The 20,701-nt window shown below is 44.8% G+C and overlaps 1 protein-coding gene and 1 long non-coding RNA gene across 3 annotated transcripts; one reads left to right on the top strand and one right to left on the bottom strand.

The window, feature by feature from the left end:
- Positions 1-978: 978 nt before the first annotated feature.
- Positions 979-3,533, bottom strand: LOC117152867. Its single transcript, XR_004463382.1, has 2 exons — positions 3,445-3,533; positions 979-2,013 (listed from the first exon to the last, which is right to left on the bottom strand). It is a non-coding gene; the product is annotated as an uncharacterized LOC117152867 (long non-coding RNA).
- tshz3a (teashirt zinc finger homeobox 3a) lies at positions 3,220-19,655 on the top strand. Of its 2 annotated transcripts, XM_026366258.1 has the most exons (3): positions 3,672-3,746; positions 7,215-7,270; positions 15,465-19,655. In XM_026366258.1, the coding sequence occupies exon 3, from the start codon at positions 15,557-15,559 to the stop codon at positions 18,770-18,772; it is 3,216 nt and encodes a 1,071-aa protein (XP_026222043.1). In that variant the 5' UTR covers positions 3,672-3,746; positions 7,215-7,270; positions 15,465-15,556; the 3' UTR covers positions 18,773-19,655. The 2 variants fall into 2 exon arrangements, with proteins under 2 accessions (XP_026222042.1, XP_026222043.1); XM_026366257.1 differs by lacking the exon at positions 7,215-7,270 and having other exon boundaries at positions 3,220-3,746.
- Positions 19,656-20,701: the final 1,046 nt, after the last annotated feature.

The raw sequence follows: 20,701 nt of genomic DNA, 5'->3' as shown, positions 1-20,701 counted from the left end.
CTGCACTGACAATGGTGTCACCTCTCCCCTGGGGGGGGTGAGAGAGGGGGGACACCTCAGAGTGATTTGTGGTTGGGGAAGACTGATGAACTGCTATTGCCACCCTGTTTCTTTGCAAGATCAATTCTACATGTAGGAGTGTGCTTTATGAATGATGGAGACCTCCTCAAGCCATCCATACAGCTGCCCAAAGCCACGGCCCCGGCCCCCATAGCACCTACAAGGCAGGAATAAAGCAATCACTCTTCTCAACAGGGCCATGCATTACACACCCACTCCCACACATGAACATACCCACATGAATACACAGATAAGTCAACAAAGCATGCACACAGACACCCGCGTGTTTCTGTATGCAGGAAATAAATGGAAACCCTGTTCAAAGTCATTTCACTGTGTTTTGCGTTTTATTCTGAAGTATTTTCAACAAAGCAGCGAAACTTTGCCGTATAATGGAAGACCGGTCCGTAGATTGGAGCAAAGAGGTGCGGAGTGGGACTCTCGTGAGAAAAGAACTGTCAGTTTGCACTCTGACACTGTTGTGTTGCTTTTCTGGACAGGCCCATAACTGGTATCATGCCAATAAGAGCGATCTGATGGTATTGAGGGATCACTTGCAGCACACATCTGAAGGCTGAATAGCATCATGAATAGGAGCAGCATACATAGATGTCATGAGTCCTGCCTCCCGCAGAGAGGTTGAAAGCGAAAAGTAGAGCGCAATGAATACTTGAGTGTTCTGGAGGCTATGAAATTGAAAGGCCTCTCTCTTTTTGCCAAAAGATTTCAATAGAAAAATAGAAGCAGCTCGCGCTTTTTAATCGCAACTTTGAGATTGATTGGGCGAACTTGTGTGCAAATCAATGCAGGCTTGACAGACGTACCTCTTTTATGATAATCCTGGTGTCAAGAGCAAGAAGAAGGGAATAATGCAGCATGGCTACCTGACATAAGAGAAAATCACACATAGTCCTGTACTGAAAAGAATCTGAATATATTTTTTTTAATATGCACACTTCCTGTATCAAATTGCATATTTTAAAACAGTGGCATAATACAGTCTGTAAAAATTGTGGGCTCAAAAACTTCACATTCTACTTTCATCACAACAATAATTTTAAAGCGCTACAAGCATGCATGATATAGTTTGCAATTAACTAATGATATGCATAAGATGCTATTTTCATCATGTACTAAACAGCCAAACATGTTTGACGCAGTCTCTAGATATCAGGGTTTTAATGCACGCAGGGAAGCAAGACACAGCTGAGACAACTTCCATTTACAGTGTAAGCCTGGGAGAGACACAGTGTAGAGGCCATATACTGTTTATGGGTTAATCGATACAGTAGCTGGATGACACCATGTCCCTGCTACTTTCTGTCACGATGATGGCTCACTAATTTTGGAATGGCTTCTTTCTCCTCCTGGCTTCTGAAGACTGCAAGACGGTTTAATTTGGCTGTAAAAACGCCAATCACCTGGTTACTTCTTGTTCCTTGGGGGAGGTCATGATGGGGGCAAGTCCATAGGAGGAAATATATTCACATAGTTGTCTTAGAGACATGGCTAACCCCTGACATTCCATTTGGGTTGTAATTTCAAGTTGTTAAAATGACAGGGGACAGAGCCTCTGTGCTCTTAGAAACAGGGAAGCAGGGGCGAGTCCAGATCAGGAAGGCCTTTAATACTGATGATCGTGCATATGTGCAAATGTGTGTGTGTGTGTGTGTGTGTGTGTGTGTGTGTGTCTGAGTGAAAGAGACAGACGGAGAAAAGGGGTGTATGTATGTTACCATTTGTGTGCAGTCTTTGGGATTTCTGAGAGAGTGAGGCTGAATACTCGCCTCTTCATTTGTGTGCGTGCTGAACTTGTGTGTGTGGCATCAAGCACCCACACACAACATGTTTTGCTATTGGTATGTATCGTTTCGCTGGCAGGGGTCAGCACACATCAGAGGCACAATGGGAGACCCGGGACCGTCCCAGTCTGCAGAGATAGCCTACCGCCGGCTGGAGAAAAAAAAGAGAGACAAATGGTGAAAAAACCACCTCGGCACTAAGACTTAATGCTCCTTCCTTGAACTGGCTTTGATCTCTACCTAATGTGGATATACGGGAGAATTGATGCTTTTACTGTGATGAAAGCTAACGTTTAACTGCTCACATTAAATTAGCATCAGGCATGTTTGCATTTTCGGGGTAGTGAGGAGGGGGGATTGCTGAGTAGATTTTTACATCACTTATAAGCTTTATGCTGTAGCCAACCTGAGCATATATTTCTAATGAAAACACGTTTTTGGAAACGTGTAAAGGCCACTGGCTCCAGGGCTCACTGTGTTTTACTTTTTCACTTCCTGGTACATACATGTACATTACATTTAGCACACTGTATTTCACTCAACCGTGTTCAACTGTACATTTTTCTCATTTAAATTATATAATTATATTACTAAGGTTGCTGTAAGTACTACATACAACATAATCTGTCTGCGTGTGTGTGTTTATTTGTTTGTTTTTGTTAATACATTACATTTGACAAACACTGCCCCTTTTGGTTTGTTGTTCATTTCCCACCTTTGTTTATCTTAAACATATATAAAAATCTATATCAACTTTCTAAAATGAGAGTTAAGCTGAATCTAATGTGATGTAATATTATATAAAGAGGATATAGAAAAGAAAAAGGTTTATTATTAGAAGTTTGATAATAAGTACAATGTTAAGTCCAATAGATCTGTAAGAAATACTGTTCTATAGTAGTTTCAGAGACTCGGTGAAATCTAATTATAATCATGAATCTAAAAAGCTTTAAGAAGAGTTCGTTTTATCAAAAATGATTATGAGTTGTTATTTTATGTAGTTTATTTACATATTAAAACAAAAAAAAAAGTGTTTTTTCACTATACCAATCACGATCTCTAAAAAAAATGTAAGGATCGCGGGTAAAACTCAAATAATACAGAGAAAGATCAAACTCACTGACGATGAATCCACACACACACACACACACACACACACACGACACATATCCGATGACATTATCGGAATAGGATTCCAAGACGCTTTGTGGTTTGTTTTTTTTGTTCTTTTGTGTGTGTGTGGCTGGTAATGATCACCCTACAGTGTGTAATAATCAACTAATAGCGCATGAGCCGTGACTCATGTGAGAGCGGAGGTGGGAGGACACTCGGAGTGCGGCGTCTGCCCCTCTCCGACGCCTAAAGAGTTAACGGAGCGGTGGGTTTGCCCATTCTCCTGCTGTGAGTGACGCGATCATCTCTCTTATCCCTCAACTTTGCCTGTTGCCAGACCAGGCAGCCGAGGTGGACGCTGGCTCTCACCGCTGACATTCTTAACGCGATCACACACACACACACACACACACACACATATAAACACGCGCGCAGACACACACACACAAGAAAAACATTTTGCCCCCACCTCGCTTATTTATTTTTCCGCTGACTTTTCACCGCATGCTGCTGCTCTGTAACGATGATTTTGAGTTTTTCCTTCCATCGGACTCCCCGATGTTGTGCAGTCTACTACACGAAGGCGTGAATCTGTTTTTTTTTTTTGTGTGTGTGTGTGTGTGTGTGTGAGTAGAGGTGGATCTTCCCGGATACGGCGAGGGAGTATATGAAATAAAAAAAAAAAAAAGAAAAAGAAGAAGACTTTCGCGGAAATTCCCACAAATTAAAAAATGCCACGAAGGAAACAGGAGGCACCCAAGCGCGCAGCAGGTACGTGTGTGTGTGTGTGTTCGCGGATGTAACCAGAATGTGCGTAAAAAGCAGCTTTAGTGGCACAAAGCTGCGGATGTTACCTTTTGTTTTGTAAAGCTCACTTTACAGTCACTGCATTTCCGTTTCCACTTTGTGTTTGCTAACGATGCGCTTTGTCACTCTTGTGTTCCCCCCCCCCCCCTCATAGAAACTGTTACCTTCTTTCCCCCTTTTCTCGTGTTGTGTTCAATGACCTGCTCTCTTGGTGTTTTCGCTCTCCACGCCACAATCGGATGAGTTGGCCGCTGTAAACTTTCACTTCCTATTATTCCCAAATTGAAATCCCTGATAGTTTACGGTTCCTAAATGGCATCCGCGTTTGCTCGTTGACAGTAAACTCTCTAGAAATAAGCTGTGTTTTCGTAATGGTGAGCGCCCCGAGGCGTACGTCCCATAAAGTGTGTGTGTGTGTGTGGGGGGGGGGCACAAGGGCTTTGTGCGCATTTGATCCGAGCGCATAACTTCTTTGCACAAGCGGCAAAAAAAAAGCCTTACCTCTGAGCTTTTTTTCTTTTCTTTTCTTGGGATTAGATAAACAATTTGAGAGCAGACAATGGGGTTTCGTGGGCTGGAAGGAGCCATAATCGACAGTTGCCATGTCTGATTTGACGGTTGATTGATTGGCTGTCATGCGGCTTTGATCTGATCCTTCCCGATTTGCATCAGAAAATCACTTCCCACCATGTGCTGCAGGCACCTGACGTCACGTTTAAACCACTTTGAAAGGCCCTGTGTACTTTTTAACACACACACACACACATTTACACACTCTTCCTGTCTCACTCTGATGGTCAACTGACTCACCAAAAAGTGAAAGAAGGAGAGACAAAGTGCTTTCACAGTGAGGCATCACACACACACATATACACACACACACGTCCAGTAGAGAACATCACACTTCCATGTGCACATGCTCACTTGTTCACTTTGCACACACACACACACACACACACACACTCTCTGTGGCTAGAGGAGGTGGGAGGAGTGGGTTAGGGGTTGTAAAAGGAGCCGTGTGCTATGTAATGGAGGGGAGGAATGGGTTTGCTCTGTCAGACCGGGCCGTCACAACGGCTTTGTTTCATGTTTGATTTAATTGTCTCTCCCCTGACAGGCCCATTCATCAATGGCTTTAATGGTCAATCAGAGACAGGCTGAGTGAGTGCTCCCATTCTGTTTAGCCATAAGCTGGCCTGGGCTTTTATTTCATCAAAATGCCCCAGCCTAATGTACATGCTCACTGGCTCAGAGTGGCCGCGGGGAGCACATAAAGAATGACTGAAAGCTTTCTGATTTCAGATCAGTGAGAAGGATGTTTCTTTTTTTTTTTTCCCTTCTTCTTCTTTTCCCATCTCCTCCTCTTCTCTCTCCTCCCTGCTACACTGCTGTTTCTCTGTTGACGAAAGGGAATAAAAGGCTGTAATATAGATCGTTTTGTGTTTTTAGAAAACAACTTTTTCTCCCTGAAAACCACGCTTCTTTGTTCATTCATTCATCTATTCATTTCTTCATTTTTTCATGCTCCCCTTCCACCCCTGTCAGTCAGCTTGTGCAGCTGCAAGTTATAAAGTTGTCAACTGTTCAGTGGCACACAAAGGGTGATGATGAATTGATTGCAGCACAGAGCATGGTGATAGAGAGAGCAAAGAAAAGGATGACAGATGATGGGCCTTGATTAGGGACTTAGGGGGAGAGTCGGCCCACTGCAACCTTGAGACTTGCATGAAAAATCTACCCCCCCACACACACATACACACACCCACCCCACTTTGCTCTCTCATTGTCTCTCAAACACACAGTCTCTCCGCTTCTCGCTCTCTTTCTTTCCTTCCTCTGTCTGAGAGGGTTCCTCTCTCCACAGTAGAAAACTTGTTTTGCCTGCTTCATTAGCGTTGGTCCAATTAGCCGTGAGGCTGATGGAGTCCTGACAGGCTCTGTGATTGGAGATGACAAGCTCGGGGTGCCCAGCCCAATGAGGTTTGCCACCACTTTGATGTAATCAACTTGATATTACACAGAGCCGCCCGCCTTTGGTTGTGCTGTAACTCAATTTTCCGCTGCAGGTGACAAATGGGCCTGCGTACCTGGGTCAGGTCTGAGTGCTCTTAACAACCAAGGGCAGCTGGCCACGTAAACAGCCGAGCAAACATGAGAGAGAGAGACTCTCCCAGCTGTGGAAATACAGACCTCCTTCCTATGGGGCTGCTGATTAACTTTACCACAAGCCCGAGGCCTGGAGCGGTTGAAATGGCAGCAGAAAGTTGAAATACTCGACTACTTAACAGAGAGTCTGCGTTGGCTTTACAGCATGTGGGCAGTGACGCGGCTATTTCACTGGAACGTCTAAACTGTACAGCATGTCCGCAGAAGGGTGTCAGCGTATTTACAGTATCCAGAGCGTTGCATGTGGAGTGCACTTGCAGGCCACACTAGAGAAAGACACTCACTCCCTTTAACTTGTAGTTTGCCATTTGTACATGAGTGTGTACGAGAGAGTCTGACACAGAAGGAGACGAGTGGGGGAGTCTTATTTGGACCAGGCTCCGCAGCAACAGTTTCTTCTTTCTGCAGGGTCAGGATTATAGCTGCCAGACTGGCAGCCATCACTCATGTCGTGCATTGGTGCGTGTGTGTGTGTGTGTGTGTGTGCGCGCGCGCACGCTCAGATTAGATTGGGTAAGCACTGATTTGTTGGGTTGGAGTGTGTATGTGCGGTTTAGCTTGTGATAGTGATGAAAGAAGCTGTAACTGTAGACCACCTGCTGGGTCAGGCCATACACGTAATTCCCTGAGCCCTGTAGTTTCTTCTTCTCTTCCCTTCCCTTCTCTCTGTCTTCACACATTGCCGCATACTGTATACTGTATGCCAACTCAGAATCACAACATATAGTACACAGGCAGGCACTGTTGATGCTAGTAAAGATACGAGCGTTCGCGGCACACATTGCAGACACATGTACACATATTGTGACTGGGCTATAAAAGCAGCACGTTAAATGAATGTAAGCTGTTTTTCTTTTATATATATATATATATATATATATATATATATATATATACATATCTGTCTGCCTTCCTGTTGTTTATGTGTGAAAAGCATGCCCTTACGGAAGCAGCAGGGGAGCACGAGCAGGGACTTAATTGTTCTACCGACATGCGGACTGACAGCGTTAGCGAGAATTAACAACAACACGCCTCCACTAGTGCTGTTTTCAGGTGTGAGTGCGGCGAATGTTTTGGCCCTCGCAGGCCCCGTTGCTAATGAAAGTTCTGTGGCAGGATTCCGGTGAGGTTGAGTCACGTCTGTGATCTATGTGTCTGATAAGTGCATACCTAATGAGGCTGTGAGCACCAGTGGAAGGAGGAGGAGGAAAGCTGACAGAGTGTTTCCCACAGGTATTGACAGATGCCTTTTTGTTTTTGCCATAGGCCCTGACTCCATAAATCCTGCCTGTGTAAAGATAACAGTGCCACCCTGCCAGCAAGTGAGTGAAAGAGAGAGTGTAAGAGAAGAGAAAGAGGGCAGAGGAGGAGGAAGAGGAGGTGGTGCTGGTGGTGGGGATGATGAGGAGTAGAAGCGCGGGGGCGGTGAAATGGGCCTTCTTTTCTTTTTAACACACACTTGGCAGATGTCAAGCCACAGGGTTGGGCTTCAGGAGAAAAAGAGGAGTGTAAGTGCTGTAGTAGTGTCACACACTGAAAACCGCCATCCACTCTTCCCTTTCAGCTCTCGGTGTGCTCACAGCCGGGACTGCTGTCTGGGCACTGAGTCGGAGGCTTTGTAAAAATAGTCCCATCGCTGTTGTGATAGATCCAGCTGCACTGTGGCGACAATTGGGACAGACTGGATCCCTCCAACCCCACCTCCCATCCACCCTCTCCCTCAGTCTCCCACCCCTCCCAGAGGCAGAGAGCGTCAGAGCCTAGTGGGATGTGTGCTCTTTTCGGGGGAAACTGAGCCGCTCCGGTCTTCAGGGGTCCTGAAACCCAATCCAGGAGGAGAATAGCCCAGCCATGCCAGAGAGCCGATTTCCTTTTCAACAGAGTCATTTATCACTGACCCACCCTTCGCTTCTGACACGGTGACGTGTGTCATTTATCAAAGAGGCTTTACCAGACACACAGAGAAGGGAGGTGGATAGGGGGCAGAGAGGAAGAGAAAGAGAGAGTGAAAGAGGGGAAAACAAGGCAGAAAGTGGACTGAGAGAAACAAAGAGGAGGACAGAAATGGAGTAGACAGAGAAAGAGAGAGGCAGAGAAAAGAGACGGTCATCCTTAGTGTCTGGGTGAGAGAGAGAGTTTTTCCAGGGAAGAGTGAGTTTTCCTGAAACCCTTAAGGAGAAGTGTTTGGGTGGGGAGATTTTTTCGAGATGACAGGGAGGATTGAGTTACACTGACTTGTGTTTTGATGAGTGACAGAATGTTCTTCCGTGGCACGTCTCTAGATGTCTGAATGAAGAGAAGGGGAGAAATATGCTTTGTGAGTATACAAGTCCGACAAGTGTGTTGGTGTTGGTGCACTCATGATGTATGCGCAAGGAAAATGCATAGACACCATGGAGACGTGTGTACTACACATGTGCACACATGGGTGGCCATATGGCGTCAATGTTTAATATGTGTGTGTGTGTGTGTGTGTGTGTGAGCTACTCCCTGATGAACAGGGCTGACAGGTATCACTCATGTAGCAGCCTGGCCTTTAAATGAACCCGAGCTGCTCTGCTCTCCCGTGGCCCTAACAGGCTCTCTCCAAGATGGATGCTTCTTTAAAAATCAGATTAATGATGGATACCAGGCTTATAGTGCCATTTATCATGAAGAATATTATTTAGGCCGGCCATGTATGGCTGTAACTGGAGAGCCAGGACGAGAAGAAGCAGGGTGGAAAGCCTTAGACAGACACTCACTGTGTGATGGATGACTGAGCGCTCTCTCTGAGTGTTACTAGACACCAGTGCCGCAGCAGTAGGCCATAATCAGATAGCCCAGGGATGTTTATGCCACAACTACACTACCCAGATTGCCTTGCCTGAAGGGTTACTTTATGAAAGGTGTAGTGTGTCATTATTATCATCTTCAAAAAAAGTTAGTGGAATCGTGAAAGGCTCTAGACACTTAAGGGCATGTGAAAGACAGCACAGCTTATTTTAGATTATTTAAAAAATATCTATTGGATCCAACATAACTGCCTGTAATGATTACCTAGAAGTTTCCATTTAGCTTTGCCCAAAAGAATCTCCAACCTTGCATCATCCCCCCCCAAATCATGATAAAAGAGTACAGTGAGAGGTCAAGGCAAGGCCAGATGTGCCTGTGCTACAGAAAAGTGAACAAACTGTTGTTTTGTTTTTGTCCTCGTCTCGGTCCCTCTATCTGTCTCCAACCTCCTCCTCCTCCTACACACTACTGTGATTTATGGTGGCCATCCATCTTCAGGCTGCGTCCATCACCTCTTCGTTGCTAGGCAATCATGGCAGCAGCTGTGCATTGTGAGTAGGGTTTGGTTGTCCCACTCCTAGCCCCGACTTTATTAGACCCGATATCAGACCTGTCCTGTGTTGTAGGCAACTTACAGGAATTGTAAAAAAAAAAGAAAAAGACAGCAGCAGCAGAAATGTACCCAGCTACACGGCCAACATGATAGTAACTGAGTCAGCTTTACTATTAAGTTCATGTAGCAAAGAAACGCTAAGTGGCTCAGACGAGGTTTTACATTCAAACTGGAGCTGAACAGATATATGAACATTCACATTATTACTTGAGCTGGCTGTTGAATCGAATCTGTTTAATCTGTTCTTCCTACCATAGTTTTAGTGCATGCCGTTTTCGCAAGACAGTGATAAGGACAGTCTGATGGATTCCTAAATAGTTTAGTTGAGATTAAATTTGAAATGTTCAAAATCACTTTCAGACTTCTGTCCTCCTGTTGAGCCTCCCTCATGGAACCTGGTGACCTTTTAACATCACTGTCATTTGAGGCCTAAACAGTTAAAGGAATGGGAAAATAAACAGTGGTTCTGCTTCACGGAGCTTCGTTTGAGAAATGCTCGAGTAAGACCTGTAGAGAGAAAGACGAAAACAAAGAGGCAGAGATGAGGGATAGGGAAGTTTGACTGACTACATATCATCAGATGAGACGGGCTTGATGTGGTCGTCAAACTGGAACATCGCCTTCCCGCGGACTCCTGATCCTTATTACTGCCCTTGGATCTGCACCTGTGGAAAAGTTCTTCATTTAGTTTGTTTCCATTATGTTTATCACTTATTGTGGCTGCATCAAGTTTCAAACCAACACTTTATGAGATCGGTCGCCTGGTGTCAGCGTTAGTAACACACGCATGTGTTCGTGTCTCATGTGAGATAAACAAGATGAATTTTCAATTCCTGAAGGTCTCTATGTGCAGCTGGCAGCTTTGAGGTCCAGTCATAACAGCGCAATCGGACGAGAGTTGAATCTATTGAGTGCCTGCTTGTTTTTCCGTGTTCCTCCTCTCTCAGCCTCTTTCTCGTTGCTTTTCTATCCGAGTCTCTCTCCTCTTCATATGTGCATTGACAAGGTTCAGCCCTAAGCTTTGCCTGGGGCCAGAATGACCTCTCTGTTTTTCCCATCTCCCATATCACACATCCTGTACTACAATCGGCGGACACAATGTATTCACAATACCATCAGGGGGTAGAGAACACACACAAATAAAATCTGACAAAGACGTCCATGATGTTTGTAACGTGATAGGTTGTATGAGAATAATGTGCTAGCACCGTTTGGTATTTAAGAAATGGAATGTGAGCAGCGCTTGATAGCTGTCTCTGGTCAAGAGCGACTTATGTCAGGACTTGTTAATTTTTCAAATGGCCACAGATCACCTGTTACATATTTTCTCGTGGGACTTTAAGCCAGCCTGCAAGGATCAAAGGCAAAGGAGGGAGAGAACTCAGTTTGATTGAGTGTGTTACATTGACAAATGCGTACAACAGAAAAGCATTTTAGGTATGTTACTGATCTGCTGCTATTTTGACAGAATGGGGCTGTTTTGGACTAAATTATTCTAATCTATTTAAAGAGTTTAAGGCGGCTGGGAAACTTGAGAGCATGAGTGGAAGTTGAGGGTTTGGGTTTTTTTTTTTTTTTTTGATTGAGACTGAGGTGACTTCCTGTGCTGTAGTGTTCTGAAGTTCTTTCCTGCCTGTAAGAGACCCCTGCTGAGGGGCTGTGTTGGTTTAAGGGCACTGGTGAAATACTGTACACATCTTAGGTTTAACACTCTCCTCTCAGAGCCATGCTGTCGGATCACCAATTAACTGTATGATCAAAAGTCATCTTTCCTCTGCTCCTCTCCTGCAAAATAATAATAATAAACTTTCTTTAGGTGTCGTCTTTTATACAAGAACTGCAGCAGAGTGTGTATTAGTTCTTAAGTGTCTACAGAATAAAATCACACAGTCATACATAGTTTTAGAATTTATGAAACCAGTAACAATCTAATCAAAAATCTTTTTCTGTTTCTGTTTGATTTATGTTCCCTTTGAACGATGTAGTAAAACTCTTCCTGTAATCTTTACAGCAAGCTATAAGGGACCACCCATATGGGCTACTTCCTCTGTCCTCCCTGGACTCCATTGGTGTCTTTGTGCACAGTACAATTCTCTTTGTTTACGCAATAAAGTTATTCATATTAAGGTGATCAAACATATTTAACTCCATATAAATATCACACTAATTAAGCATCCTTGTTTCTTGTTTCTATGTGCATAATAAACTAAAATGTTCACACTAAATTTACATTTTACATTACGTCGGTCTATGCAGATTATTTCACATTCAAGCATTTGTCTGTAAATGTACACGTCTTCTTCTTCTTTATATCTTTGCACATCAATTTTTCAAAACACATTTTTCTCCAATATACAAATATTTTCAGCACAGATTAAATATTGTGCTCATTATGACCCAACAAAAGACCCCCCCTTTTTTTTTAAATCACAGTGCCTGTGGCAAGGTTACAGTCATATGAGGGTCAGACTCAGGTAGGGTTTTTAATGACACATCCTGTTTACCCTGCTGCTGCTGGGTGTGATCTGACTCCCAGTCTGTTTCCCCAGCTGCGGAGGCCAGACTAGGAATATGCACTTTGGTTATCAAGGGACTGATTTAAGTAAAGGAAAAGGATTTAGTTGTGACTTGATAAAGAGGTACTGGGCTGCATTTTGACAAATTTGCTAAAACACATTCAAATTTATACAGTGATCCAATTGGTTGCTCGTCTCGACTTTGATAATCTTGCAACAAGTTCAAAGATTTCTGTTTGAAAAATGGATGATTGATTTATTCTTTAATTTTTTTTATTTATTTTTTTTGGTCTTTCTATTATAACTCATGCATATGAGGCCTATTTAAAACACAGCTTCAAAAAACAGACGGTGGCTTCAGCAGCACTTGAAGAGAAATAACCCATGGGACAGAGGAAAAGAGACAGAGAGAAAGACACTGAAAGGCTCTGCTTTAGAGGCAGCCACAGTACCTTCCTGCTTAATCACCCCCTGTCCCTGCCCTGTCTGTTGTTCCTGATCGTCAGAGCAGCACTGCAGTATTTCTATCAGATGATCTCTCCCTCCTCGTCTGCGGCCCTTATGTTTATGAAAATGATACTCCACAGAAATGCCTTCCTGCATGCCAAGATGTCACTGTCTTTCCTCATCGCTTGCATCTATCTGTGTGTACGAGTGTTTGTGTGGGGAGTGCTGACTGACTAGCTTTATTTATAATTATGTGGGGGTGTTTTTGGAGGTTGTGTATCTTAAGGTGAAATGTGTGTTTCTGCACACGAGACTTGTCTTTTTCTGCAGTCCTTTGTGTTTGTGTAAATGTTTTATTGCCGTTCCTGTGTGATCCGTGACTGACATGTTAAAAGTGTACCTTCTATCCGTCTTGTCCACCCCCCCGCACCCTCCACCCCCCCAACCCAAAAGAATCATTAATGGAACCTAATGATTCTTGTCATTCCTCCACATGGCAAGCTCACTTTATCAGTACAAGAACACACGCACTTTCCGTCTCTCTCTTTCACACACACTAGGAGAACTCATACATTAGCCCTATGCCATATGCTTAGATATTAGTTAAGACTGCATCCAAGAGTATTGTTGTATTCATAATCATCTTCTTTTTTTTTATTCTAAGGGAGCCTCTATACTCCCATCACCTTTTATTAGCTTGATAAATCACCTCTGTTGTCAGTCAAGCCAGGGAGAATAATTGGATGTGGTTGTCGCCCTGTGTGATGGATTATCAGTCATTGGGGATTAAATTAACAGATAGTGCTCAGACATAATGGTTTTTGTTTTGCATTTTAAATTGCCTGGGAGCAGGGCTAGACTCTGTAGGTTTTATAGCTGGTCCTCTTGGACTACCCCTCCTCTCTATGCTATCTAGTCTTAATGACAAATGAACAATAACCTAAAGGGCCACAGATCTATTAGTATGAAATGTAAAACATTTACTACCGAGTTAAGGCACAGAGAGAGGCCTTAGAGGGCCTATGAATGTGACATGAAATTTGATATAACAATAGTTTGCTGAAATGGCTAGACAATGTGAAGAAAAATGTGGAATATTTTCTTGTTGAGGAAGAGAAACGTGACCTGACAACTTGGTCAAGTGGTGTTCCAGGCACGCCTGATGCAAGCTGACATCTGTGACCAGCTAGTCAGGACACAAACACATTAACTACCTCATCCTGGATGGATTTCCTCTTTCAAATGAGAATCCGACACGAATACCTTCCAGAGGAAAGTAAAGCAAAAGGAAAGAGGGTGTGGGCAATCGCTTCAGCACTGGTAGCAGCGAGATATCTCCCTTTGCGTGTTTGCCCGAGTGTGAGCGATTTACCTCCTCACCCCCTTCTCCATCCTTCCAGACCCCTCCCTCCCCTCCCTTCCACGTCCACATTATCATAATTGTGTCCAGAACATGAGGGGCCGGGGAAGTGATCATGTCATTTTATTTACACCCTGCTTGGCCCTTTTTACAAACGACATGCCACTGACTGCCAAGCGGACTGGGGCCCGACGACATCTTTTGATCAGGGCTGTCTGGGCCTATCAGCGGAGAATGGCAGGTAATGGATACCCAGTGACAAACCAAATCTCCGGGAGGACAGAGAGTGGGCCGCACCTGCCAGGTCTCCATTAGGCTGGCCTCTCAGTGGGGCTGCCTGCTGACTGTGCCCCCAGGGCCCAAATCAGACCAGCGCCAGCCGCATGGCTGCCTAGAGATTGGCTGTTAGCACTGGAAATGAGAGTTATTTCAGCTATGACATTTTTGTTTAGACTGGACGTGTATGTGTGGGGCGATGTTGGGAATGAAGGATTTAGTCACAGCATGTGTGTATGTGTGCGTGTGTTTGCGTCCACGTGCACAAGCTCAACTGTGTGAATACAAAAACCTTTAAAGCCTATACCTACAGCTTCTTTCTTTGGCATTTGTCTTAGTTTACAATATTGTCCAAATGGCCTAAGACCTGTCCACAGGCCATCCACTATTTTCAGAGTTTATTTGCTTTTCCCTAAGTTGAGCGGTTTAGTGAGTGAGGTGGACAGGAAATGAGGGAGGAGGGCATAGTGACACTGTGGAAGAAGGGGGTGAGTGGTGGGTGAGCTGGTGTTGAGTGTGTAGGCTCAGTGCCACAGCAGAAATAGGAGTTTGTGTATGGGTATATTTGAAGGCCAGTAGGACACATATATGCAAACACATGTACACACACACACACACACTTATCATCGCTCTCCATGTGAGCAGTGGGTGCCAGTATGCAAAGTGACAGGTCGCTTATGCATCGTAATCATGACTATCTTCAATCTCACCTCATCGTCTTTCGCCTCTGTCTCATTTTATTCGTCTCTTTATTTAGTTCATGTCTTTTTTGTTTCTTTTTTTTGATGTGTGAAATGTTCGCATGAGATTTAACACCTGTTTGCACTGGTTTCCTTTTAAGAATGCAGCTTCTTCTTTCACCTACAGTATCAGTGGATTCAGTGCCGATGACAGTGTGACATGTCAATCTAACAAGTCAAAATTTCATCAACAAAATTCTCACATCCCTTTTCTTGAATTTTTTTCAACATAGGCTCTGTCTGTGTTCATGTGTGTCTCTATGTATGTGTGTGTGTGTGTGTGTAATCAGAGAAGAGGCAGATGAAGAGGCGTCAGACATATTAACTGACAGATGGAGGTTGATCCAACTCATTTATTACCCCAGAGGAGAATGCCACAGTGAGATTGGGCTTCATTAATTTCAGATTTAGTTTTCATTTCAAGCTGTTGCGCCCTGAGATAAATAAAATGGTGCATTATGTTTTTGCCAAGATATTTCTTTTTTGTTTTCCTCCAATAGAAGGAGTTAAAAGAGGGGAGGCATAAGTTCCGTGTGGCTGGGGTAGTATATAAATACAGGCTCGCCTAGAGGAAAATAACACCTCAACGGTTGATGAGGTGAAATGGGATGACTGTAATTTCTCAGCTCAGCTTTAAAGGCTCCCACACAGATGGCTCATTTATCCCTGGGAGTCCTCGGGCACACATAGCAGGGAAACTTTTTCTCCAGTTATTCTAACATAGCATGTTCTTTCCCTGCAATTTAACTCATCTCTTTCTTTCTCTCTTTGTCTCCATTCTCCTTGCAGCCTATTCTCCCAAGGAGCTGACAGATCACACTGTGGAGGATGAGGAGGTGGAAGCGGACGACCTGCCCTCAGCCCCTCAGGATGACCTATCCATGAAAGATGAGTTTGTTGAGCAAAACACAGTGCCTGCCAAGGAGCAGTCATGTGACCAGGAATCAGCTGGGGCCGTAGAGCTCTCGGGACAGGAGATGGACAGTGAGTCGCATGTGAGTGAGACCAGTGACCGTCTGTCGGACTTTGAGAGCCCTTCCAGAAAAGCTGAGGGCAACTTGGTCACAGGAACTCTGAATGGTGGCACTAAGACACCTCCCATATGCATGGACACCTTAGAACAAATGAAGGCTATCTACTCCAGCTTTCTAACCAGCCCCTTGTGGTCACCGCTGAACTATAATTCCACACCGCCACAGGCACAGTCGTCGGCTTCTACAGAGAAGCCAAGTCGCAGCAACAGCACCAGTAGCAGTAGCAGCTGCAGCAGCAGTAGCTACGACTGGCACCAGTCTGCAGTGGCAAAGACACTACAACAGCATCCTCCCCAGAGCCGTCACCCTGCTCCGTCTGAGCCCAGCCTCTTTAGTACAGTCCAGCTCCACAGGCAAAACCCAAAGCTGTTTGGCTCAATCTTCACGGGGGCCAGTAAATTCCGCTGTAAGGGCTGTAGTGCTGCTTATGACACCCTGGTGGAGCTGACAGTTCACATGAATGATACGGGCCACTACCGCGATGACAACCAAGATAGGGCAGGTGGTGGAGCAAAGCGCTGGTCAAAACCACGTAAACGGTCCCTATTGGAGATGGAGGGGAAGGAAGATGCCCAGAAAGTTTTGAAGTGCATGTATTGTGGCCACTCCTTTGAATCCCTCCAGGACCTCAGTGTCCACATGATTAAGACCAAACATTACCAGAAAGTGCCTCTAAAGGAGCCCATGGCTCCCGTGGCAACCAAAATCATGTCTGCTAAGAAAAGAGGACTGGCGGGGTTGGACCTTAGTTCTTATCCACGTTCAAGAGAAGGAACCCCGAAAGCTAAGCACCTACAGGCAGACCTGAGTGAACCCTCGCAGAAACCTTCTTCCAGTCCCTATACCACCCCTAATAACCGCTATGGCCACCAGAATGGTGCTAGCTATGCTTGGCAGTTTGAATCCAACAAATTCCAGATCCTGAAGTGTATGGAGTGTGGGAGTTCCCATAATACACTGCAAGAGTTGAGAACCCACATGATGGTGACAGGACACTTCCTCAGGGTGACCAGCTCTGTGGGAAAGAGAATCAAAACACTTCCTGAGGCCACCTCTCCCAATCCTGGGAGGGTCACCACACCTACTGAACAGAGGGTTCAGTCTGTCCCACTGGCACCCTCCACTTTCTCTCCTCCACCTCTTCAAACTACCACAACTCCACCCTCCACCTCACCTCCTCTAAAAGAGATAAAGAAGGAGGAGGTTGAGGAGGAGTGCACCAAGCAAGAGGCTGTGGGGAATGAAAAGCAAGTCGCAGTTTCTGTCGAAGGGGAGGAGGACGATGAGGAGGAAAAATATGACATCTCAAAGTATACCTATCTTACTGAAGAGGACCTAAAGGAGAGCCCTAAAGGGGGGTTGGATATTCTCAAATCACTGGAAAACACTGTGACATCAGCCATCAACAAGGCACAGAGTGGGAATCCAAGTTGGGGGGGCTATCCCAGCATCCATGCAGCCTACCAGTTCCCCAGTGCCCTCAAGCTCCAGCAAGGCAGCATGGAAAAGAATTCACCAATGAAGTTCTTGTACAATGGAGTCGATGGAGCACTGTGCTCCCTCCCAAAGAACCAGCCACTGATTTCCCCGCCACTTAGTCAGTCCTCCCCCTTCCCCACCAACAACTTCCAGGCAATGGAGGACTTAGTGAAAAAAGTGACTGAGAAAGTAGCAAAAGTAGAGCAAAGTGTTAAGCAGCTGTCTCCTAAGAGGGAGAACCATCTGTCCCCCTGTAGTAGTGAAGCTGGAGAATCACATAGGGGAGGAGAGGCTGACTCACCTCGGGAATGGAGGGCAGTGACCCCAGCCAATAGTGACAGGGGAAGCCATAGTGACAGAGCATCCCCAGCAACAGAACCCAAGAGAGAGACAGCAGTCAAATCCCCGCTCGCCTCTACACTGAGATGCAGCACCGCCATTATCACTGGCCATACTCCTCTAGAGCAGCCCTTTGTCAACCCTCTAAGTGCTCTTCAGTCAGTAATGAACGTTCATTTGGGGAAAGCAGCCAAGCCCTCCTTGCCAAACCAAGATCCCCTGAGCCTGCTCTCCAGGCTCAGCCAGAACATGGCTGAGAGGGCTGCTGTGGCCGCTCCTCCCTCACAAACCAAAAAGATAGAAAGTGTAGTTGATAATAATTTTTGCCAGCCCAGTGATGACCAGCCTATGGACCTCACAAAAGGGAAAAGTGAAAGAGGAGGCTCTTTGGGATCAGCCCCCCTTACACCTTCGTCCACTGCCTCCTCCATCTCCCCTTCCTCTCTTGTTTCTCCTGCAAAGCTAACAGTGGTCTCTCCCTACACATCCAGCAGCCCTCTACATGAAAATGCATTGTCTGATATCTCAGACATGCTGAGGAACCTGACTCAGTCTCACCATGTCCCAAAACCTGCCACGCGGTCCCGGGTCACAGATAAAGCTGAGGTTGTGGGATCTACTCATGAAGATGACGACACGTCCCTGTACAGCCACAAACGCAAAGGACGTCACTCCAACTGGAACCCCCAGCATCTCCTTCTTCTTCAGGCCCAGTTCGCCTCAAGCCTGAGGCAGACATCAGAGGGGAAGTATATCATTCATGACCTCAGCCCGCAGGAAAGAATGCATATATCTCGTTTCACAGGCCTCTCTATGACCACCATCAGCCACTGGCTGGCTAATGTCAAGTACCAGCTAAGGAGAACAGGGAGAACCAAGTTCCTAAAGAATCTGGACTCCGGTCAGCCTATATTCTTCTGTAGTGACTGTGCCTCACAGATCCGAACCCCAGCAGCGTATGTATGCCACCTGGAAGCCCACCTAGGGTTCAGAATCAGAGACCTGGCCAAGCTGTCCCCCAAACAGACTGTCAGAGACTCCCACACTCTCACTGAGAAACTAGTGCCCTTGGAGTCCCTCCTTTCTCCACAAGATGACTGCAGTAGTAATGGGGCGGTGTACCGCTGCCAGCTCTGTGTCCGTAAATTTGCCACTAAGCACGCAATCAAGCTTCACCTCAGCAAGAGCCATGGAAAATCTCCTGAGGACCATCTGCTATATGTGTGCGAGCTAGATAAACACTAAATTACTCCCAGCAGGAGATATACTGGAAAACATATGTAAAATGACTGTTAAAAACAAAAACAGAAAAAATGTTAAAAGAATATTTGAAAAAAAGTGGTGATGCACAAAGATGCAACGAACTCCTGTTAAAAAAAAGTGTCAGCACAACGTCTTTACATCTTTTTGGCCTGTAAACATTTCTGATTTCTCTGTCTTTCAAAAGGCATTAATTTCACATTAAAACATAGTGTAGGTCAAAGATATTCAGCCTGATTTGTTGTGTCCCACCTCTGTAGACCCCTTTGGTAGCAGGCAGCAGAGGATGGATTAATTCATGATCATGACGAGAGTCTAGAAGGTCAGCTAATAACTTGAAATATGTTAACTTTAATGTATTTATTTTGTATTTTTGTGAGTCTTGTTTTGATTTGCTAGTAGACTGCATGTACAACCAGTTTTACTGTTACGTTTGTAAAGTCCTGACCTGTCCAGATTTTAAAATGCCCTTTCAAACTGGTCATTTTTTAACACCTTAAAACAGCCAAATGCCTGGGAAAGCTCCTTAAAAGTATGTTTTTCTTTTCTAATTTTCTCTGTACAGCCTGTTGATTTTCTCGCTGATTGTAGCTGCCTTGTTCTTTATCACTGAGTAAGGGGCACTTAACATCCAGGTTTGTGTAAAAATGTACATATAGTGTATAAGCTTACAACTTGCTGTTTAAATTATGCATACTTGTTATATTTCCTAATTTAAGAGGACTACGACTATCCACTGGTGCAGAGCCTTTGAAGAAGATTAAAAGGACATTGTTTTGCACAATAGTTTTATAAATGTTATTTGATAAAAAAAAAAAAATACAAATATGTTAATGCCTTGTGCTTCTATGATTAAATTGAATTAACTGCTGCAAAAAAAAAAGAATTTGTTTTCTTTCATTTGTAGATCAAGGTGCATTATGAAACTCAAATTTGAAAAAGCAATATTTCAACAAGCGACATCTCAAAGCAGTTTGTTAATAAGAGGAGGTGACACATCACAGTTTTGCCGAAAATGTAATTTCTACACTGTTATCTAATTTTCACCTGCCTTGCTGGAAAATCATGCATCTTAGGAAAAAAAAACTCCCCCCTGCCAATTGTCCTACATTGTAATGACTAAGCATTTACAAATCAGCTGACAGATTGCTCAGATCTGATTACATCTGCACAAAACCTGGACACAACTTATAAACCTCTACATTTTACTCTGCAGTCGTCTTCACAATTTGTCTACATATTCCTGGTGATTTCTGTGTCGTTGCATTGTTGTGGGGCGGACCCCGAGAGGTGCGAGCAGTGCCACTGCCTGCAAGGCGTCTGGCAGGTGGTGTGTGCTGCATGTAAACCACCAGATGTTTCTGAAACGAGCCACTGGAGGAGGAGGAGGAGGCAGGCGGGCTGCAACAGCAGGCAGAGTGGGCTGATTACCACGGGGGCTTGGATGCCATCAGGAGCCCTGGGCAGAGACAGCAGATCTGGCACACACCTGGACTCCAAGACTGTCCCTTGGAAAAAATAAAGCGGATCCTATATATGCGTGCTGAGACAAGCTGACAGTGGTGCAGAATGCACAGACAGGTGCTATTCCCTCAAAGCAGGCTTTTGGATCTAACAACGTTACTGGCAGGTGTTGATGCTATCAGAGTAGTCACAATTCAGGCTCAGTGCCATGTAATGAGAAAGTTTTTTTTAGTTTTTTTGTTTTTCGGTATGCATGATAAAGGCACACATACAGACACTACACACACACACACACACACACACACACACACACACACACATTTGCTACTTAGATTTTCAAACATCTACCTTTGTCTAATTTGAAGATGCCTGGGGACACAATGTTCTTTCTGTTTGATGTTCCCAGGCTTTGCTTGTCATGACTGACTGACTGAGTGACTTGGGGCTGGG

This window comes from Anabas testudineus, chromosome 6, assembly GCF_900324465.2.
Source record: "Anabas testudineus chromosome 6, fAnaTes1.2, whole genome shotgun sequence".
Classification (NCBI taxonomy): Eukaryota; Metazoa; Chordata; class Actinopteri; order Anabantiformes; family Anabantidae; genus Anabas; species Anabas testudineus.
This window is presented reverse-complemented; position numbering and strand designations above follow the sequence as displayed.